The sequence below is a fragment of the Psammomys obesus genome, unplaced genomic scaffold, assembly GCF_907164565.1.
Source record: "Psammomys obesus unplaced genomic scaffold, mPsaObe1.curated_primary_1811, whole genome shotgun sequence".
Classification (NCBI taxonomy): Eukaryota; Metazoa; Chordata; class Mammalia; order Rodentia; family Muridae; genus Psammomys; species Psammomys obesus.
In genome coordinates this window covers 1,738,908-1,758,302 of record NW_026596240.1, presented here as the reverse complement: position 1 = coordinate 1,758,302, position 19,395 = coordinate 1,738,908, and the positions used below count along the sequence as shown (strand labels likewise).

The 19,395-nt window shown below is 48.2% G+C and overlaps 1 protein-coding gene across 5 annotated transcripts in view; it reads left to right on the top strand.

Annotated features, from left to right (window-relative positions):
* The window catches only part of Elmod3 (ELMO domain containing 3), a 31,755-nt gene that overhangs the window by 6,713 nt on the left and 5,647 nt on the right, over positions 1-19,395 (top strand). For all 5 annotated transcript variants that reach the window (XM_055596341.1, XM_055596344.1, XM_055596343.1 and 2 more), the window contains 7 exons: positions 1,847-1,921; positions 2,957-3,026; positions 9,842-9,910; positions 10,498-10,589; positions 11,797-11,920; positions 12,079-12,201; positions 15,702-15,832. In XM_055596341.1, coding sequence (XP_055452316.1) covers positions 1,847-1,921; positions 2,957-3,026; positions 9,842-9,910; positions 10,498-10,589; positions 11,797-11,920; positions 12,079-12,201; positions 15,702-15,832 — 684 coding nt within the window. The remainder of the gene's footprint in view (positions 1-1,846; positions 1,922-2,956; positions 3,027-9,841; positions 9,911-10,497; positions 10,590-11,796; positions 11,921-12,078; positions 12,202-15,701; positions 15,833-19,395) is intronic.

The following is a 19,395-nucleotide window of genomic DNA, read 5'->3' as shown; positions in this document are numbered from 1 at the left end:
GGGGGGGTAGGAGGGCCAGAAGCCCAAGGTCATTCACCATAGCGACTTGTGTGATGGCCTGGAATACATCAGACCTTGCCTCCAAATTATTGCCAGGGCTGTAAGTAAGAACGCCAGTACTGGTGTCCAGCCAGGCACGCCACAGCCACCCAACGGTAGGCTTGAGTGCAGCCCAGTCCAAAGCCCTATATTCTTTAAGAAGACATTTACAACATTAACACATCTTTCTTGTAATTTTCTTTTCTTTTTTATAACTTGATTGTGTGATTCTTGAGTATAAATTTTATAGATGATAATGTCTGTTGCAAGGTCAAAGGTTAGAAACACCAGCATCTGGTGAGTTGTAACCTTTGACACCTCTAATCAAAAATCGTATTTTTTATGACCTTTTTTGACCTTTGACTACTTGATTACTGAAACATTATCTGAGAATAGTTCCTGTGCCATTTATTTATATGTACTAATCAGGTTTCTCTACAGTGCAGAGCTGATAGAATGCACACACACACACAAACGCCGCACGCGCACACAGACTACTTTGGGTGACTTACAGGCTGTGGTCCAGCTAGGCCAACAGAAAGCCCAACAATCTAGTAGTTGTTTAGTCCATGAGGCTAAATGTCTCAGCTGGTCTTCAGTGTACACCAGAATCCCAAGAAAGTAGATGCTAATTCCAGCAAAAAAAAAAATGGACAGCCGGAGGCAAGGCAAAAGCTTCCTTCTACGTGTCATTTATTTAGGCTACAGCAGAAGGTGTGGCCAGATTTCAGGTGGAGATTAAAATCCCCAGGAGTGCCCTGCAAACCTGGCATGCCAGCAGGGAGCAAGAGATCCTGCCTCAAAGCAAGATGGGAAGTGAGGATAGATTTTGATGGTCACACAGGTAGTACCTCCACCCCACACTTCAAATTATTTAAAATGACATTTCCTTTTGTGTAAACCAGGCATTTTCTACTGGACTTAGTTTTGGTTTTGATTTTTTGTGCCAGTCTTGCTTTGTAGCCTAGGCTAGTCCTGTCTCAGTCTCCTAAGTGCTGGCTTTAGAAGTTGGCACTACTACGCCCCGGCTGGTTTGTTTGGTCAGTTTGTGGGTATGGCTGGTTAGTTGATTGGTTGGTTGATTTTTGAGACAAAATCTCCTATGTGTGTTTTTAAATTTTTTTTATTAATCAGTCAAGAATTTCATGCATGTACATAATATATTTTGATATTTGCCCCCTCCTTCTGCCCCTAACTCTTCCCAGAGCCTCCCCCACCCAGCCCCAAATTCATGAGCTCCCTTCATTTAAAAAAAACCGCACAGCAAGTGCAGTGTGCTGCTCAGCTGTTCGTGGGTGTGGAGGGGCCGCTGGGCTCCTCAGACCTGCTAGGCCCACACACCTAGAGAAAACGTCTCCCTCTTTGTCACATGTGCTGTTTGTTTGTCTGTTGTTTTTCTAGATGGGGTTTCTCTGTGTAGCAGAGCCCTGGCTGTCCTGGACTCACTTTGTAGACCAGGCTGGCCTCCAACTCTCTGAAATCCGCTGCCTCTGCCTGCCAAGTGCTGGGATTAACACTAAGACAGATGAACCCAGGGCCTTAAGCAGAAGCCTTCATGCACCATGCCCTCGTGGTAGGTGAGGACTGAGACAGGCTGTTCTGTGGCTGACACTGGCCTCAGACTCTTAACCTCCTGCCTCTCACCTCCAAGTGTGCCACCTCGCCCAGTGGGTTGCCTTTACGATATTGGAGCTGACTTCCCCGAAGTTCATTTCTTGTGATTCTAGGAAAAGTTGAGAAATCTAAACCGAGCTTTGAGGGAGACCGCTACAGGAAACTGACCCTGGTCTTCCTGTCTGTCTTGCAGGTGGAAAGAGTCTCCGTTGTGCACTCTTCCTTGTACAAGGACAGCGGTGCACTCACGGCTTTCCGAGGAATTTCTGTACATATCACCTACGCCTCAGCCTCCTGCCAGCATAAGCTTAGCGTGCTAGGGGTACAGCTAGGACCTCAGGAGCTCGCACTCGGAAGTGATCACCCCCCCAGAGGATGAGCATAGAATGCATAGTCTCAAAGGGTCATGCGTCTGTGTGTAGTTACCATTCACGTGGCCACAAGCTTGTCCCCACATTACCCAGCTGCAGCCTCACAGTCAAAGTGTTCCAGGATTTAAGAACAACGTTTAGCCAGGCAGTGGCGCACACCTTTGATTTAAGCACTTGGGAGGCAGAGACAGGCAGATCTCTGAGTTCGAGGCCAGCCTGGTCTACAGAGGGAGTTCCAGGACAGCCAGGGCTACACAGAGAAACCCTGTCTTGGAAAAAAAAAGACTCACTTTTAGGCTGGAGGAGGTGGTGCAGGCCTGTAAGTCCAAATATTTGAGAGTCTGAAACAAGAATAGAGTTCAAGGCCTGCCTACCCCACATAGCAAGACAAAAACAAGATTGAATTTAGAGCTGGAGTGTAGATTTTGTGCTTAGTATGCTCTAGAGCCAGGCCTCAGCAGTGTGGACATTTGTATACACATACACACACACAAGGGTTGAGGAAACAGCTCAGGTGGCAAAGTGATTGCCTTGCCAGCATGAGGGCCTGGGTTTGATCCCTAGAATGCACAAAAAAAGCCAGGCATGATGGTGTGTGCTTGTCATCCTAGTGCTGTGGATGCAGAGGCAGGAGAATCGTGGGACCCACTGGACAGCTAGTCTAATCAGATCAGTGAGCCACAGGCCCTTGAGAGAGTCCCTATGGTAAAAGCAAAATGGAACCCTCCTAAGAAACAACACTCCAGGTTGATCTCTGACCTACCTGAGTGTCTACACACAGACACTCACACACAGATTTTTAATCAGCCCATCAAAATACAGTCTTCCAGCCTCTTAATTTCCAGGCTAGCTCATATACAGTAGGTGGGAAAAGCTGAGTATGGGGAGAGGTGGATTCTGCCCTCCCTCTAAAGGCCACCTGCCCCTAACAGATCTCGGAGCTGAAGAACCACGGCATTCTCCAGGCCCTGACCACAGAATCGAGTGGATGGCAGCCAGGGGGTAAGGACCCTGGAAGGCCCTTCGGGTTTGGGTGGGACCCGGGTCAGAGCCTCCAAGGACCTACTCTCCATCGTCTGAATCAGCCTTGCTCTTTCTCTTTCTGAATTTTGTAGGTTTATCATTCCCCAACAAAAATTAGAAGCAACTTGGGCTAGGTGCTAGATTATCCATTGGTGGTTTGCTGTGTGTTTCAGAGCAAGGCATGTAATAATGTCTGTGTACAGTGAAAAACAGGAATTTGATTCACTTTTATTGCGTTATGGGAAGGGGTGTGGGCCAGAGGGTGGCTTGCTGGAGTCAGTCCCCTTCTTCCACTGGGGGATGAGCAACTTCACCGACCCAGCACTGGAAATATGAACACCTCATCCTCAAGGACAGTATGAAAACGAGGCAGTACAGGCCGGGCGTGAGGGTGCCTTTAATCCCTTTAATTCCAGCACGAAGGAAGCAGAAGCAGGTGAATCTCTGTGAGTTCAAGGCCAGCCTGGTCTACAAATCTAGTTCCAGGGAGCCAGGAAAGAAATCCTATCTTGAAAATCAAAACAAAACAAAACAAAAGAAGGAAAATGAAGCAGTGTAAGTGAAGGGGCCCTGGGAAGTTCCTGCTCTGCTTTTGGCAAGGTGTTTCCCAGCACCACGCTTTTGTCTCAGCATCAGTACTGTAAAGAAAGATATTCTCATATTCACAACCATCGTGGAGATAGACCCTGTGTTTTAAACTGACTCCCTTACCTATGTGGCCTTGAAACACTTGCTTAATTTTTCTAATCACCCCCTCTTCAGGTAGGAAACGAAGCCAGACAGTGCTGAGGGCAGTTGTAGAGTGCTGGGCTAGCCGGTGCCCTGGGTTCCATCCCAAGCACTTCAAAAGGGTGGCTGCAGGGGAGAAGTAAATCGCAGCAGGACCTGGGGGAGCAAGCTTGGTAAGAATTAAGTGGAATAGCATGGAGGACACGAAAGTACACTTTGCAGTGAGCACTGAATCACATACACTTTCTGTGTGTCTCTTAAAAAGATATATTATTTTTGTTTGATGTGTGCAGGTGTTTTGTCTGCATGTGTATCTGTGCCCCACTTGCTTTCAGTGCTGCGGAAGCAAGAAGCAGGCATCAGATCCCTGAAAATGGAATTATAGTTGTGAGCTGCTTTGTGGGTTCTGTGAATCAAACCTGGGTCTTCTAGAATAACAGCCAGTGCTCTTAACCACGGAGCCATCTCTCTAGCACTTCAATAGTATATGTTTTTATCTTTAAATGCTACACACTATTGGAATATAGCTTGGCGATAGAGCACTTAGGCTGAGTTTGCCCAAGGCCCTACATTATTTAATGTTTTGAACCACACATACACACAATTAGAATATACCTATTATATATTATACATTATGTATTATATATGTGTATGTATCTATACATATCACACACACACACACACACACACACACATATATCCTACATACGGGAGGCTGTGAGATAGCTCAGGAGATAAAGGCACTTGTTGCTAAGCCTGACTTAGACCCAGGACCCACATGGTAGAAGAGGACAAGGTGTCCTTTGGCGCTTAGAGGCTGCAGAATCAGTATGGTGGTACTTTCTTATGATCTCCCACCTTTAGGCAGGTGAAGTCAGAGGATCAGAAGTTCAAGGACATCCTCATTTACACACAAGAGACCAGTCTTGGCTACTTGAGACATTGTCTCAAAAAAAAAAAAAAAAAAAACCCAAACAGATAAGCAATACTCTTGGCTAATTTGCATTCACAGGATGACTAAATCAGTGCTGTTTAGTTGATAGATAAATGGGAAAGGCAAAAGAAAGTCAATCAAATAGAAATAACTAAATAAGAATGTGAGGTGCGTTAGTTATTCTAGATTTTTGCTTTGCACACATGCACACACACACACACACACACACACACACACACACTCCTGTCAGGATCATCTTCAGATCTTCAGAGCCAGGAGGGTCAGCCTCGCTCCAAGAGGACAGGACCAGCGCATACACAGTGTCGTCATCTCTCAGGCAGCAGGTGGATAAGGCTAGCTTGACTTTTCTGTTCCTTAACTATTGTAATGGCAGCCTCCCTCCCCCTGTGGCCAGGTTCTGCTCCTGGCTCACAGACATGGTCAGACTGCTTGTGGGTGGAGGGTCATAGGGTGAGAGGCAGCTGGCAGTGCTGCCTGGAGGCCAGCGTTGGCGTTAGGGAGGCTGTGCGCAGCCCACCACTTGCACATTTCTCACTCGTTTTCTTTTGCGTGTAGTGCTGTCTGTCCTGGATCTTACTCTGTACATCAGGCTGGACTTGAACTTGCCATAAATCACCCTGCCTCTCCCTTCCTAGTGCTGGGATTATAGGATGACAGTGCTGGCTCATACTCTCTCTTTTTTAAAGAATTATTTTATGCCTATGTGTACGTCCATGTGAGTGAATCACCGAGTGCCCATGAAGGCCAGAAGAGGGTGCTGGATGCCTTGAAGCTAGAGTTACTGGTGGCTCTTCACTGCCAGTGTGGGTGCTGGGAACCAAACTCAGGTCCTTTGGAAGAGCAGCAAGTGCTCTTAACTGCTAAGCCATCTCTCAGCCTTTCCTGTCTTGGAGGGGAAGCTGAGGAGCAAACCCACAGTCTTGCTCTTGCAATGTCCTCCTTTTCTTCAGCCACTTTGTCCCTCATTTTTATCGCCCACAGTCTTGCTTGCTAAAGTCTGAACTGTAATGCCAGGTTCACAGTACTCTCAGAGACCACCAGGAGATGACTCAATGCAAAAGCAAGGGAGCTTTATTACGAGAGCAATCAAACTCAGGACCCAAGTCTCACTGACGTAGCAGTAAAGAAGTGGGACCTCAAGCTCTGAGTGAGCAGGATTTTTAAAGGGAAAGTCTGTGAGCAAGGGGTTTCCATGACAGCAAGTAGGGGGGCACATGTTTCTATGACAGCAAACAGGGAGGGCATATGCCTTGATGTTATAGGATTAGGTAAAAGTTAGCAGGGCAAGATGACCTTCTCTGAGGCACATGATCACAATTCCTAAAGCATATAAGCACAGTGGCTATTTTTCTAAACTATATCTGAAACATTGGGGAGAGTTTTCCCACCCGATTCCCAAGTCAATATTCTCATTGACTATTGTCGGGGAGATTGTCTCTATTTTCTATGAAGCATTTATTCTGTGATATTTCCTGGAGGCTGTTGCTAGGAGAGTTAACTTTGTTCTCTGCCAAGTGTACATTCTGTGATATTTCCTGGTACCTGAATTCAGCTCCCAGTCAAGATGGTTCTTTATTTCAAAATGGAGCTATACCCAGGCTAACTTAAACTCTTCAGAACTTCATTTTCTCTAGTCATGCAAGACCAAGATTTGTTGACGTTATATAGCTGAGTCCTTCTGAGTCTCAGTGTCTGCTGCCCCAAGGCTAGAAGTAACAAGGTGGAATTCCCTAGCAGCCCAGAATCTTAGGACCCTGAATCCATTTCGCCGATCCCTCTAACTTACTGGCCCTGAGACCATGACTGTGTCACTAACAATAGTGAACACTTGATGAACTCTTGCCTCTGGGCTACATAACCATGTTAGAAGTTGGAGAATTGTCTCTTGCTTACTGAAATCGCATGAAAACTCACAGATGGTTAAATAATTTGGCAAAAAAAAAACAACTAGTAAGCATCAGAGAGAGGCCCTCTCCGCCTCTTCCAACCGCCTTCTCCTCAGTCATCATCAGCATTTGGTATTATTTTACTTAACTGCAAGTCTGTTCTGTCAATCCATTTTTCAGTACTACAACAGAGTGCCAGAGACTGGGCGGTTTTATACGGAATAGGGATTTAAGCAAGCATGGTGGCACATGCGTGTTTCCCACACGTGGGAGGTAGAGGTAGAAAGATCAGGAGTTCAAGGACATATTCTTGGCTGGAGAGGGGTTTAAGACCACCCAGGGCTGCCTGAGTCCCTACCTGAGAAACAGACTGAGATCATTGACAGTCAGTCAATTTCAAGGTCAAGGGGCTGAACTTGGTGTCCTGCCTGCAGTTGGAGTTCCAAGTTGGCGCAGGGTATCACACAGCAAAAGAGGCAAAAGAGTGTCTCTGCTGGCTCCTTCCTGTTTTGTTTTGAGACAGTCTCACTGTGTAGCCCAGGCTCGAACGCACAGAAATCTGCCTGCCTCTGCCTCCCAAGTGCTGAGATTAAAGGTTTGTCCCACCATGCGACATTTTCTTTTTAATTGTATAAACTCTAAATTCCATATAAGCCAAAATGAAATCTACTGGAGAGAACAAAAGAAATACCCAGGCGCAGACCCTATTTGCACAAGGTCACTGAAGGTCACAAGTGTTCAGGTAAACTGCAAGGTTTGATTCTATGGCGGACTGAGCAATATTGTTTAGTATTCTTTTCAGTCTTGTTATTAAAAATTTCCCCATTGCTATTACTGTTTTTGAAGGCGTGGTCTCACTATAGCCCAGGCTAGTCCTAGACTCGCAGTAGTCTTCCTGAGTGCTAGGGCTACAGGGGTGAACCCCTGTGCCCGGCGACTTCATGTTGATATTCTGTAAGCCCAAGATTTTAAACTGATCTTATTCCAGAGAAGCGGCGGCAGCATCCAGAGCTTTGTGTGTGACCTCTTGTGCTTCTAGTTGGCACAGTGTCTACTTTCTAACGTGTGACATTAATTAGGCATTTCTGGAACAGCATTCGATACTGATGTCTTTACGAAGATGACACAAACATGAAATCAGCATATTCATTCACACTCAACAGTTCAGGATGTCCTCGTACTGCAGAGCTGAATACGAGCTTCAAGGCTAGCAAAGGAAGGGGCTTACTGTGTAAGCCAGAGGATCAGAGTTCAAATCCCTAACCCACATAAAGATAGAAAGAGAGAAACAACTTGCACAAGCTGTCTTTGACCCCTACTTGTGTGCTATTGTACATATGTGCCCACACAAACAGACATATATCCAATAATTAATAAATAAAATTTTAAAGAACTTTTCAAACCCTGCTCTTAAGCATTGCGGTCACCTAAGTCACGCCAGAATGGGCGTAAAGTTTACACACGTAAAATTCTTTTGTGAAAGCTGAAACAAGTTTGATTATAGTTATTAAATACTTTGGCACTCCATGTACTTATTCTTCAATTATGTGATTTTTTTTTTCTAGTTTACAGTCTTAAACTTCTGGTTTGTAAAATCTAAAAGGACAATATAAAAGAAATGAGCATAACATCATATTAAATGAAAGTATGTCCGGTGAGGTGGCCCCCCACGCCTGTACCCCCAGTGCTCAGGAGACAAGGTAGGAGGATTGCCACGAGTTTGAAGGTGGCCTGTTCTACACAGAGAGTTACAGACCAGCCAGGGCTCAGTGAATAAATAGATAAGTGCAACAGGCAAAGCTATAACTAAGACGAAACGGGCTAGAGACGTGGCTCAGTGGGTAGCCCTCTGTAGCCAAGGATGGGTTTGATCTCATAGAGTCCCCCTACTTCTGCCTCCAGAGTGCTGGGACTAAAGGCCCACCATGCACAGCTCTTGCACGCACTCTCTACCCCAGTGTTTTCCCTTACGATGGCAGCGCTCAGGCTTCCAGAAGAGCTGTTTCCAATGCCGTAGTGACCAACAGGAAACAAAGGATGGTTCAGAGAAAAAATAACTGCTCCTGGAGCTGGCTGTGGCGGGCATGCTTCCTGGCCCCAGAGGCTGAGCAGAAGGCTTGAGTTTGAGTACAGCCAGCATACGGGGCACAGGTGGTTTCGGATCCAGAAGACCCTGTGCGGTGGATGACGTGGCAGTGCCCTGCTCTGCACAGGGCACCACTGGAAAGTTGCTACCTCATTTTCCTTTATTTTCTTGTGTGTTTCTTTATATGTTTCTTTCTTTTGAAACAAGATGTATCCCAGGCTGACCTAAAACTCACTTGTAAACCAGGCTAGCCAGGCATGAACTCACAATTCACTTGCCTCTCTCTCCCAAGTGCTGGGATTAAAGGCTTGCACCACCTTGCCTGACTCACCTTTCTTTTATCCATATTGCAATCTCTGTAATTAAAATACTTTTGCTTTTCTGCAACTATTTCCTGAGAAAACCTGACACACCAGATTTTGTCCGAAATGAAGAAACATTACTTAATTTTTTTTTTTTTTTTTTTTTTTTGAGGCTGGAGAGATGGCTCGGTGTTTAATAGTGCTTGCTGCTCTTCAGAGGACTAGAGTTCCGGTGGCTCACAACTGCATAGCCACAGCTCCAGGGTCTCCACCACCCTCTTCTGGCCACTGCCGATACCTCCACGCACATGTGCATGCACACACATAAACAATTACCTATTTTTATTTTATTGGTATTTTAAAGGCAGAGTTGCCTCGAGTGCTGGGACTCCGGGCACACACCACCATGCCTGGTGGATGCGGTGCTGGGGACTGACCCAAGGGCCTTATGTACATCAGGCAAGTGCTCTCCAGCTGAGCCACACAACCCCCCTCCCCCAGCCCAAAAGCTTCACCTTTAAGTTGCATCTGCAGCTTCCTCTCGACCGCTCCATTTTCCATTGCCCGCTACTGTGCTGAGGCTGCCTTGGGGAGCGCTGTGAGAGTGGGCTCCCTGCACCCCTGTTCTCTGGTTCTGCAGTGTCTAAGCACTTCCCTTCTTAATTCCTGCATTCTCTGATGAAGCCACCAGGCATCTGACATGATAACCTGACCTGATCCTTTCGCCTCCTCCAGACTGTTTGACCAGCAGGAGTGCTGTGGTTTGGGGGGAAGGGCTGTGTGACCGGCCTCAGTGAGGCCCAGATCTCACCAAGACTCCTTTCTCACCGTTGCAGTTGTGAGTGCAGAGGTGCTCAGAGCCCAGGAAGAGTGGGATGTGGTAGAGGTCATCCCCCCAGACCCAGGTAAGTGTGGAAATGGCGCTGACCAGCACAGTGGCCAGCGGAAGCCACATGCCTAGCTGTGCACCTGCGATGGGGATGATGAATTCTTGAATGTCCCCATTTTAGTTAAGTAACAGAGTAGAGAGTGTTGTCCACAAACCCTAAAATGACACGCTACATCAAGTGGAGAAGGACCACCGCAGGGCAAGGCTGCCATTCCTCATCCTCTACCCAGTGCTGAGGGAAGACAAGGGAACGCTGGTCAGGGTTTGCCCCTGAAGGGGGACATGGATGGAGGTGGGCAGTGAGGGCCCCTGCAGAAGACATTTGCTGGCAGTCTCTGAAGGCTGGGGAGCATTGTCTCAAGTCCATTTCTGACAGATTCAGATGGAGCTGTAAAAGGGTCAACACCATCTGGGTCCCAGCCAAGCTTTGCCAAGCTCAGGAGAGAGGTCACAGCGAGCGACAGCAGCCACCACCTATATTGCTGGTGACAAGTTGGTAGCCACTGCTTGGCTTAGAGGTGACACCCAGCTGGCCGTCAGTGGGTGTTTGCTAATAGGACCACCATTATCCTAGATCCTCAGGTGTCTTCTCTTTTGACCTAGAGAGTGGGATCAGCTCTCAGCAGCCTGGCCAGCTCATCTCCTTCAGTGAAGCCCTGCAGTACTTCCAGACTGTGGACCTCTCGTCCTTCAAGGTATGGCTGTAGGGAAATATGGCCCAGCATGCTCCTGCTTCCCAAGTTTGCTGTGCACTGGACCCTTTCTCGCCTTAGAAATGCTGGGGGACAGGATCTCAGGTACCAAAGAACCAGATATGGTGGTTCACACCTATAGTCCCAGCATGACGTGAGTAAGAAGGCTGCCTTGTGCTCAGAGGCTCAGAGGTTAAGAGCACTGGCTGCTCTTCCAAAGGTCCTGAGTTCAATTCCCAGCAACCACATGGTGGCTCACAACCATCTGTAATGAGTTCTGGTGCCCTCTTCTGGCATGCAGATGTACATGCCAGTAGGACACTTTATATAATAAATAATAAATCTTAAAAAAAAAAAACGTTGTGTGGGGAAGCAAGATGACTCAGTGGATAAAGGTTCTTGCCAGACAAGCCCTGTGACCTGAGTTCGATCCCCAGATCCCATGTAAAAGTGGAAGGAGAGAACTCTTGCCACAGTTGTCCTCTGACCTCCACATGCATTGTGGTATGTATGCCCCCTCACACACATCACACAAACACACACACACACACACACACACACACACACACCAGTAATAAGGTAGCCTGAGAAAAGGAGTATGAGGGGATACGCACACTGGGGGCTTTTGTGGGATGTGTTGAGCAGCGTGCAGTGAGTCTAGCAAGAATGTGGTTTCAGGTATTCAGCCTAGATCAGGAGGGAGCCTAAAGAGATAGAAATGGATACAAAAGGCCAGAACATGCCCAAACCTAGAACCCTGTAAGGCTGGCAGCAGTGACCTCGGGTTCGGGGAGCCAGCATGATGTACTTTAGGATGACATGTAACTCAAGAGTGCCCACTGTCCCTAACATCCTGGGAGCGGGGAAGGAGCTGCAATTTGGAATCCATATCCTCAAAGAAACAGCTGTATGAAGAGTAGAGGCAACCTTGCAGAGGACACTAGCCTGGCTTTTGGGTGACCATATTGGGGTTTCCATGTGGCCACAGCCAAGCCTCACTGGTCAGTCAATAGCCAGTTCTGAAAAAGCCCAAGAGGCCATGTGCAGAGAACTAGCTGGGAAGGCTTGCATCCAAGCACACCGGGCAGAGACTCTCTGAGCTGGAAGCCCCGTCCCTGGAGTCTCAGTGCTGCCTCCTGGCGCAAACACTATGGAGGGGCTGTCACAGGTGATAAAGGTTTGGTTAGACTGTCTGCACTTCCCTTCTCAGAAACGAATCCAGCCAACTATTCGAAGGACTGGGCTCGCCGCCCTCCGGCATTGCCTCTTCGGGCCGCCAAAGCTGCACCAGGGGCTTCGGGAAGAAAGAGACTTGATCTTCACCATTGCTCAGTGTGAGTGCTAGGGCAGCCCCGGGGCACACGCTAAGGCTCCTGGCTACTCCGATTGCCATGACAACAGGAGTGCTGGTAGCATGTCTTGAACACGGTGCAGGAAGCACTGGTCTCTCCCTGGGGACGGCTAGCAGAAGGTGTGCATGTGTCTTGGGCAGGTGGCCTGGACAGCCAGGACCCGATGCATGGCCGAGTGCTCCAGACCATCTACAAGAAGCTGACGGGCTCCAAGTTTGACTGTGCGCTCCACGGAAACCATTGGGAAGACCTGGGCTTCCAGGGTGAGAGAAAAGCTCCCATCTTGCTTCCCTTGTCTTGTCTGATTGATCCCAGAGGGAGGGGCCGTCTTGAGGGAGGAGGGGCATCTAGGGGGCACAGAAGATCCATGTCCCCCGGGCAGCACACAGGAGTGTGCCGAGCACAGCTGAGGGAGGAAGAAGGATAGCTTGTCACTTGGAGCTCTGCAGTCTGCTGGGACACACTTGTGTGGCGAGAGACGGGAGTGGTGTCGTTGCAATCTGGTTTGCTCGTATTTCCTCTTTTCAAATGAAAACTGTGGTGTAGCTATTTTTAATTGAAGCAGTTATTTCCCCTGCTTTTGGATTAGAGTTTTTTTACCCAGTTTGTGTGGAAATGGACGTCCAGCCCAGGGCTTTGTGCATGCCAGGTAAGCAGGCTGTCCACTGAGCTGCATCCTCAGCCCTGTACTCTTTACCCCCCAAATCCTGTCTTACCTTTGTAAAGAGTAAGAAACTATATTGCAGAGCATGGCGGTACACAGCTTTAACCCCAGCCCTCAAAGAGCAGAAGCAAGCAGATCTCTGTGAGTTTGAGGCCAGCCCGGTGTACATAGAGGGTTCCGGGCCAATCAGAGCTGTCAGAGTTTTCTACAGTTGCAGTAACAGACTTCCACAAATTTGGCTAGGAGATGTACCTCAGTTATTAAAGTGCTCAGCTCGCATGAAGCCCTGTGTTCAGTCCCCGAATCCCGTAGATTAGCATTGTTGTTTAAAAGAAGAAAAACCCCAACCGTTCTACTTGACTAAGAACGACTCAGGAGCGAGATGCTGAGGTGAAAACCTGCTAGCTCAGAGAGGCAGAGAAAGCACCCTTCTTTTTTTTATTAAAATTTTATTTTTTATATTAATTACAGCTTATTAACTTTATATCCCAGCTGTAGCCGCTCCCTCATTCCCTCCCAGTCCCACCTTCCCTCCTTCATCTCCTCCCTGCCCCTCTCTAAGTCCACTGATAGGGGAGGTCCTCCTCCCCTTCCATCTAACCCTAGCTTATCAGGTCTCATCAGGACTGGCTGCAATGTCCTCCTCTGTGTCCTAGCTAGGCTGCTCCTCCCACGGAGGGTGGGGAGGTCAAAGAGCTAGCCACTGAGTTCATGTCAGAGATAGTCCCTGTTCCCCTTACTAAGGAACCCACTTGGACACTGAGCTGCCATGGTCTACATTTGTGCAGGGGTTCTAGGTTATCTCCATGAATGGTCCTTGTTTGGAATATCAGTCTCAGAAAAGATCCCTGTGCCCAGATATATTTGGTCCTTGTGGAGCTCCTGTCCTCTCCAGGTCTTAGTAACTCCCCCTTCTTTCATATGATTCCCTGCACTCTGCCCAAAATTTGGTTATGAGTCTCAGCATCTGCTTTGATACACTGCTAGGTAGAGTCGAGAAAGCATCCTTCTTTCGTGACCTTTCTTCTCAGCTCATGTCCGGATAGAAAAAACCCAAAAGGCTCACTAGCTCAGCTGACGGCCCAGGAGGAAAAGGCCAAAAACAGGGGGGAAAAAGAAACGAAAACAAACAAACAAAACCCAAGGCCAAAGGCTTGCTAGCCCAAAGCCCCAAAAGCTCAAGAGCTAGAAAGTGAAACACTCCTGTTTCGTCTCCATGCTGCCTTAATTACCCTTCAACTCAAAGTCCTTTCTACTCTTTAATCCCTGTCAGCTGGTTGCTTGCTCCACCTCTTGCCCTAGGGTTAACTTTACTTAACCCTGTGTTTAGAAAGTTTTTGGGTTGAAGGTGTGTGTTAGGGCTCAACCACAGCAAACAGAAAACAAAGTTTTACAGTTCACAGTCTCAGGATTCACAGTGGGATCAAATATCCTGCAACATAGCATAACTCCATACACAATTCCAGCACTGGAGAAATGAGCCAAAAGTTTGAAGTCATACTCAGGTGCATAGCAGGTTGGATGCCAGCCTGGACTCCATGCAACCCTGTCCCAGCCGTGAAGAGAGTGATGTAGAACAAAGAAGCCCACTTTTTAGTTTGTAGCTCAGCCTGACACAGGACCCCATGAGAGGACCAGGGTATCAGCAGTACTGATTTCATTTGTGAAGGACCTACGAGAAAATCTAACTCTAACATTTTGAGCTTCTAGAAACTTTCCGCAGACCTCTATTGCCACAGCCAGAAGCAGCGTCCCCAAGCTCACTCATGCTCACATCCTCTCTTTCTCTAGCTATGTGTTTCCACCTCCTTCTGCTTTCATGGACCCTGCTCTACTGCACCAAGCCCACGCAGATACCCCATGACACTCTCCCTCTCTGCTGGTAGCAGCCTTGACTTTCCCCGTGTCTTTTTCTCTTTTGCCGTGTGCTGTGCCCCTAGATTCTGAGGTTCAAAGTGTGGATGTCTTTGGAAGTAGGGATTATTCTGATCATCAGAACTGCTTTAAAATCTCTCAGGTGCTTCAAGCATCTGCCTTATCTCAGGTACCATTCAGGTTGAGCACGTCCTGGTTTTGCTATAGCCCACATTCAGTCATTACCTGGACATTCTGAGCATTACAGATTACAGTCTCTGGGTCTTCCCCACTGTCACTGTAGAGGGGACAAGAGACTCCTTACCTCTAAATAGGATAAATGCCAGGCTCCACGCCCGGCTGTCTGCAGTGCAGCTCAGGGCTGCCTGGGTTCAGCCAGACAAGGGAAGGAACCTGGGCCCTCGCTGGGCCTTTGCTGAGGAGGGGCAGGAGGAGCAGGACATGTCTGTGGTATTTGGTTGGAGCGGGTTACATGTTATCTAAGTTGGGTCTGTCTTACAAGGCTGCCCTTCTGTCCCTTCTATCCCTCAGCTATCAGGGGCCTTTTGATCTGCTCTTAGTCTATTTTCTGTTGCTCTGACAAAAGACTTAAACTGGGTAATGTATAGAAACTAGGTTTTTTGGCACGTGATCTAGATGGCTCTGGCAGCTGAGAGCACAGCTCCAGAAGGTGCTTGACTTCTGCTGAGGGCTTCTCACCGTATCCTAACACGGTGCAGACACAGGAGAAAGGACAGGCCTGTGTCAGCTTGAGTTTGTCTTCCTTGTTTTTCCTCTCTGCTGGCCTTGAACTTGGCTCTACAAACAAGGATGACTTTGAAAGCCTCATCCTCCTGCCTCTACCTCCCAAGTTCTGGGGAGACAGGCATGTTAACAAGTATGCCCAGTTATACTGCACAGGGCCTCATATATGGTGAGCAGACACTGCCTCCTAAACCACACCGCCAGCCCCTGTCTTTGTAATATCTTGCTGGTAGTCATGTGGGGAAATGACTACAGAAGGCCATGGGAGCATAAGAAAACCGCTGCCAGGGCATCCTGAGTGCTGAAAGATGGGCTTGTTTGGTGCCATAGAGCCCATCAGGGCTATGTCCAGAAGCGGGCATGTACAGAGCGCTCCAGCCCAGCAGGGCAGTGTCAGGGCAGGGTTCCAGCCACGTCCCGGGAGGTCAAGGGATCAGGACATCTTCCTTGCTCACCTTCACATCCTGGTTTCTGCCACAGGAGCAAATCCAGCTACCGATCTCCGGGGAGCCGGCTTCCTCGCCCTCCTGCACCTACTGTACCTGGTGATGGACTCAAACACCTTGCTGATGGCACAGGAGATCTTCCGCCTGTCTCATCACCATGTCCAGGTAGGGCTCTGGTGGAGGACAAAGGGGGGAAGGCTGTGGCTTGAGGACCCAAACAGAGAGGGGACTGCATAGTTCATTGTCAGGATGGTAGAGACGAACCAGGAACGGTTCTTCTTCGTCAGACGTCCTGGAATCTGAGCTCTACCATTTATTAGCTGTTGGTCTTCAGCAAACCCCTCAGCCACTCAGAACCTTGATCTCCTCATCTGCAGGATGGAAATCGTGAAGACTTGCTGTCACTTCCTTTGGGTTGCTGTGGTACAGCTAGTGAGGAAGCTTTGGTTTTGCTCACAGTTTGAGGTTATAGGGCATCATTGAAGCAGGAGCGTCAGGAGGCAGCCAGTCACACTGCACCACCGTTAAGAGACAAAGCAAGACCTTCAAGAATTCTAAGTGTCCAGCTCCTTCTGTTTGCTCCATGGGCCTAGATTCCCTGCCCACAATTAAGATGTTTGTCTCCATGTCAACTGTCATTGGCATGCTCTTAACCTCTGAGCCAGCTCTCCAGGCCCTGACTCCTCTTCTAAAGAGCCCAGGTTTAATGCCCAGTGTTCACATGGTAGTTCACAATGGTCTGTAACTCTAGTTCTGTGTTCTGCCCTCCTAAAGTACCAGGCATCCATGCGGTATGCAAACATACATACAAGCAAAGCACCATACTCATAAAAAGTTAAATAAAAAGAAGTGCACATTGTGAGCTTGGTATGGTGACACATGATTGTAATCCCAGCACAAGAGGCTGAGGCGGGAGTTCAGAGCCTCACATCGTGACTTCCAGGGTTTGGAAATGTAGCTGTGAAAGGGCACTCACCTAGCAGGCTCGGGGTACTGTGGTTAAGTCCTAGCACTGCCGTAATATTAATACCTGCAGTGAGTTGCATACCAGCCTGGGCTACATATCAAGTTCAAGGCAAGCCTGGGATGGATACATACACAGACACACACACACACACACACACACACACACACACACACACACACACATATGGATACTATATATATATGTAGTTTTGTTTTGTTTTTCAAGACAGCCTTTCTCTGTGTAGCCTTTGCTGTCCTGGACGTGCTTTGTAGACCAGGCTGGCCTCGAACTTACAGCGATACTCCTGCCTCTGCCTCCCAGAGTGCTGAGATCATAGGTATGCACCACCACACTTAGCATGAGCAGGAAATATTATTTAATACCATAGAAATCAAAGTTGGCTTCCTGGGGCTGGAGATGCCGCTCAGCTGGTAGCATGTTTTCCTCGTGTGCAGAGAGCCCTGAGTTCAGTTGTGTTCTACCCAGAGGACGGTCTGTACACGTATTTTCAGGTCTGAATGAGTGAGTCTATTGAGCATATAGAAAGCAAAGGTAAAAGAAGAAATACCCAGTAGCAGATAGAGGGCTTATCAAATCAGGCAGCTACCGCATCCAGCAGCAAGGATGAGGGGAGCCTGCTCCAGCAGTCATACCGAGAGAGTTCTGGGCAAAGCAGGGTGGGCTCTCATGAGAGCTTTCAGTTCCTCATTCCCACTGTGGGAGGTTTTGTGCCATGGGTAAACAACAGTGACCTTGGTTGGAAATGGTTTTCCTTCTTGCTGGTCTCAAAGGTGCAGTGTTGTTAATGCCCTTCGCTGTTTGCTGTTCACCTCCCTCCCTCTAACAGGGTGAGGCAGGCAACCTGGGCCAGGACGAGGAGTCTGGGAGGACGCTGGAGTCTGTGACAAGAGGACTCTTGTTCTCAAGAGTCGGTGCACAGCCGGCACAAATGGCACATGACAGTTTACCAATATAGTTTATACTACTGGTTCTGAGGACCTGGCATGTTAGGACATACCTGGAAATTCAAGGTTAGCCTAAGCTTCACGGCAAGTTCATAAGCTTTATAGCCAGCCTGGGATAGATAGACAGATAGACAGACAGACAGACAGATGATAGATAGATAGATAGATAGATAGATAGATAGATAGATAGATAGATAGATAGAGTTTTGTTTTGTTTTTCGAGACAGCATTTCTCTGTCTAGGAGACCCTGCTTAAGAAGAAGTGGGGGGACATTGAGTGTGGTAACCCACACCTTTAATCCCAGTACTCTAGGAGTCAAAGGCAGATGGATCTGTTGTGACTTCAAGACCAGCACGGTCTACATAGAGAGATCCAGGTCAGCCAGGGTGACACAGCAGAACTCTGTCTCAAAAGGGGGTGGGGCTGGGAATGTGGCTCAGATGGTAGAGTACCTACCAAGTAGCCACAGCTAGGTGAGAGGGAAATGGCCATGAATGCTTCCCAGCAGTGCCCTGGAAACTGTGTCCCCGGCAGAGCGCCAGGTCCACAAATAGAGTGAAGGGTTCATAGGAACATGTGCTGGTAACTGGAAGCTTACTGTCAAGCATGAGCATCACACACAGAGCACACTTGTACCAGGAACACAGTGGCACATTCCAGAAGTAGGGGAAAGGTAAAAGATACAGACAGTCCAAGGGTTACACAGAGATGTATTAGGCTTAGAGTACAGGAAACCAGTCGTGACCCTGGAGTCTGGGAGAGGGGTTAATAGTAACCCCATGAAGAGGAGCAAAGAACAAAGTGAAGCTAGGTGAGATCATGCATTGATCAGGTGATGGAGGCAGGAAAATCAGTAGGTCAGGGCCATCCTCAGTTACAGCCTGGGCTGTGTGAGACCCCATTTAAAAAGGCAAACCATAAACAAACAGAACAAAATGAGATTGGCCCTGGTGTTTTCAAGATAAATCAGTGGAAGTGTGTGTATCAGTTACCCTTATGTCGCTGTGACAAAAGCAGCTTAAGGAAGGACTTATTTGACTCAGATGGTCACGTGGTATCCAGGCAGGCGTGGAGAACAATGAATGCTGCTGCTCTGCTGGGTTCCTCCTTTTTATTTGGTCCAGGACGCCAGCCTGTGGATGGTGTGGGTGGGCCTCCACCTCAGTTGACCTAGTCTAGACAGGCCAGAAGCTTGTCTCTCCTAGACCGTCAACAATAACTGTCAGCACCTCTCACCTGTGCTCACCTAAGCACTCCTAGTTAGAATTTTGGTTTCTTTTTATGTACACTGGTGTCTTTCCTGCATGGTCAGCCGTGCGAGGGTGTCAGATCCCCTGGAACTGGAGTTACAGAGAGTTGTGAGCTGCCATGGGGGTGCTGGGAACTGAGCCCAGGTCCTCTGGGAGAGCAGCCAGTGCTCCTGACCACTGAGCATCTCAGTGGTGGGGTCAGCTGTAGGAGGACAGCTGCTTAGGAGGGGCTCAGTGGGAGAAAGAGGTGAGGTGAGGTGTCGAGGGGGATCTGATCAGAGTACATTGTGTGTGTGTGTGTGTGTGTGTGTGTGTGTGTGTATAAGAGAGAGAGATTGGTTAACATTACCCATCACATAGAGTAATAAAACCAAGTGTTAGAATGAAGGAAAGGGTAGGTGCTTGGATCCTTGCGTACACCCCAGTCATGGGGTCAGATTGTCTTGGATTGTCATTGTCTTTGATCAGCGCAGTTTTAAAAACTGTACAGGCATGCATACACACACACACACACACACACACACACACACACACACACACACACA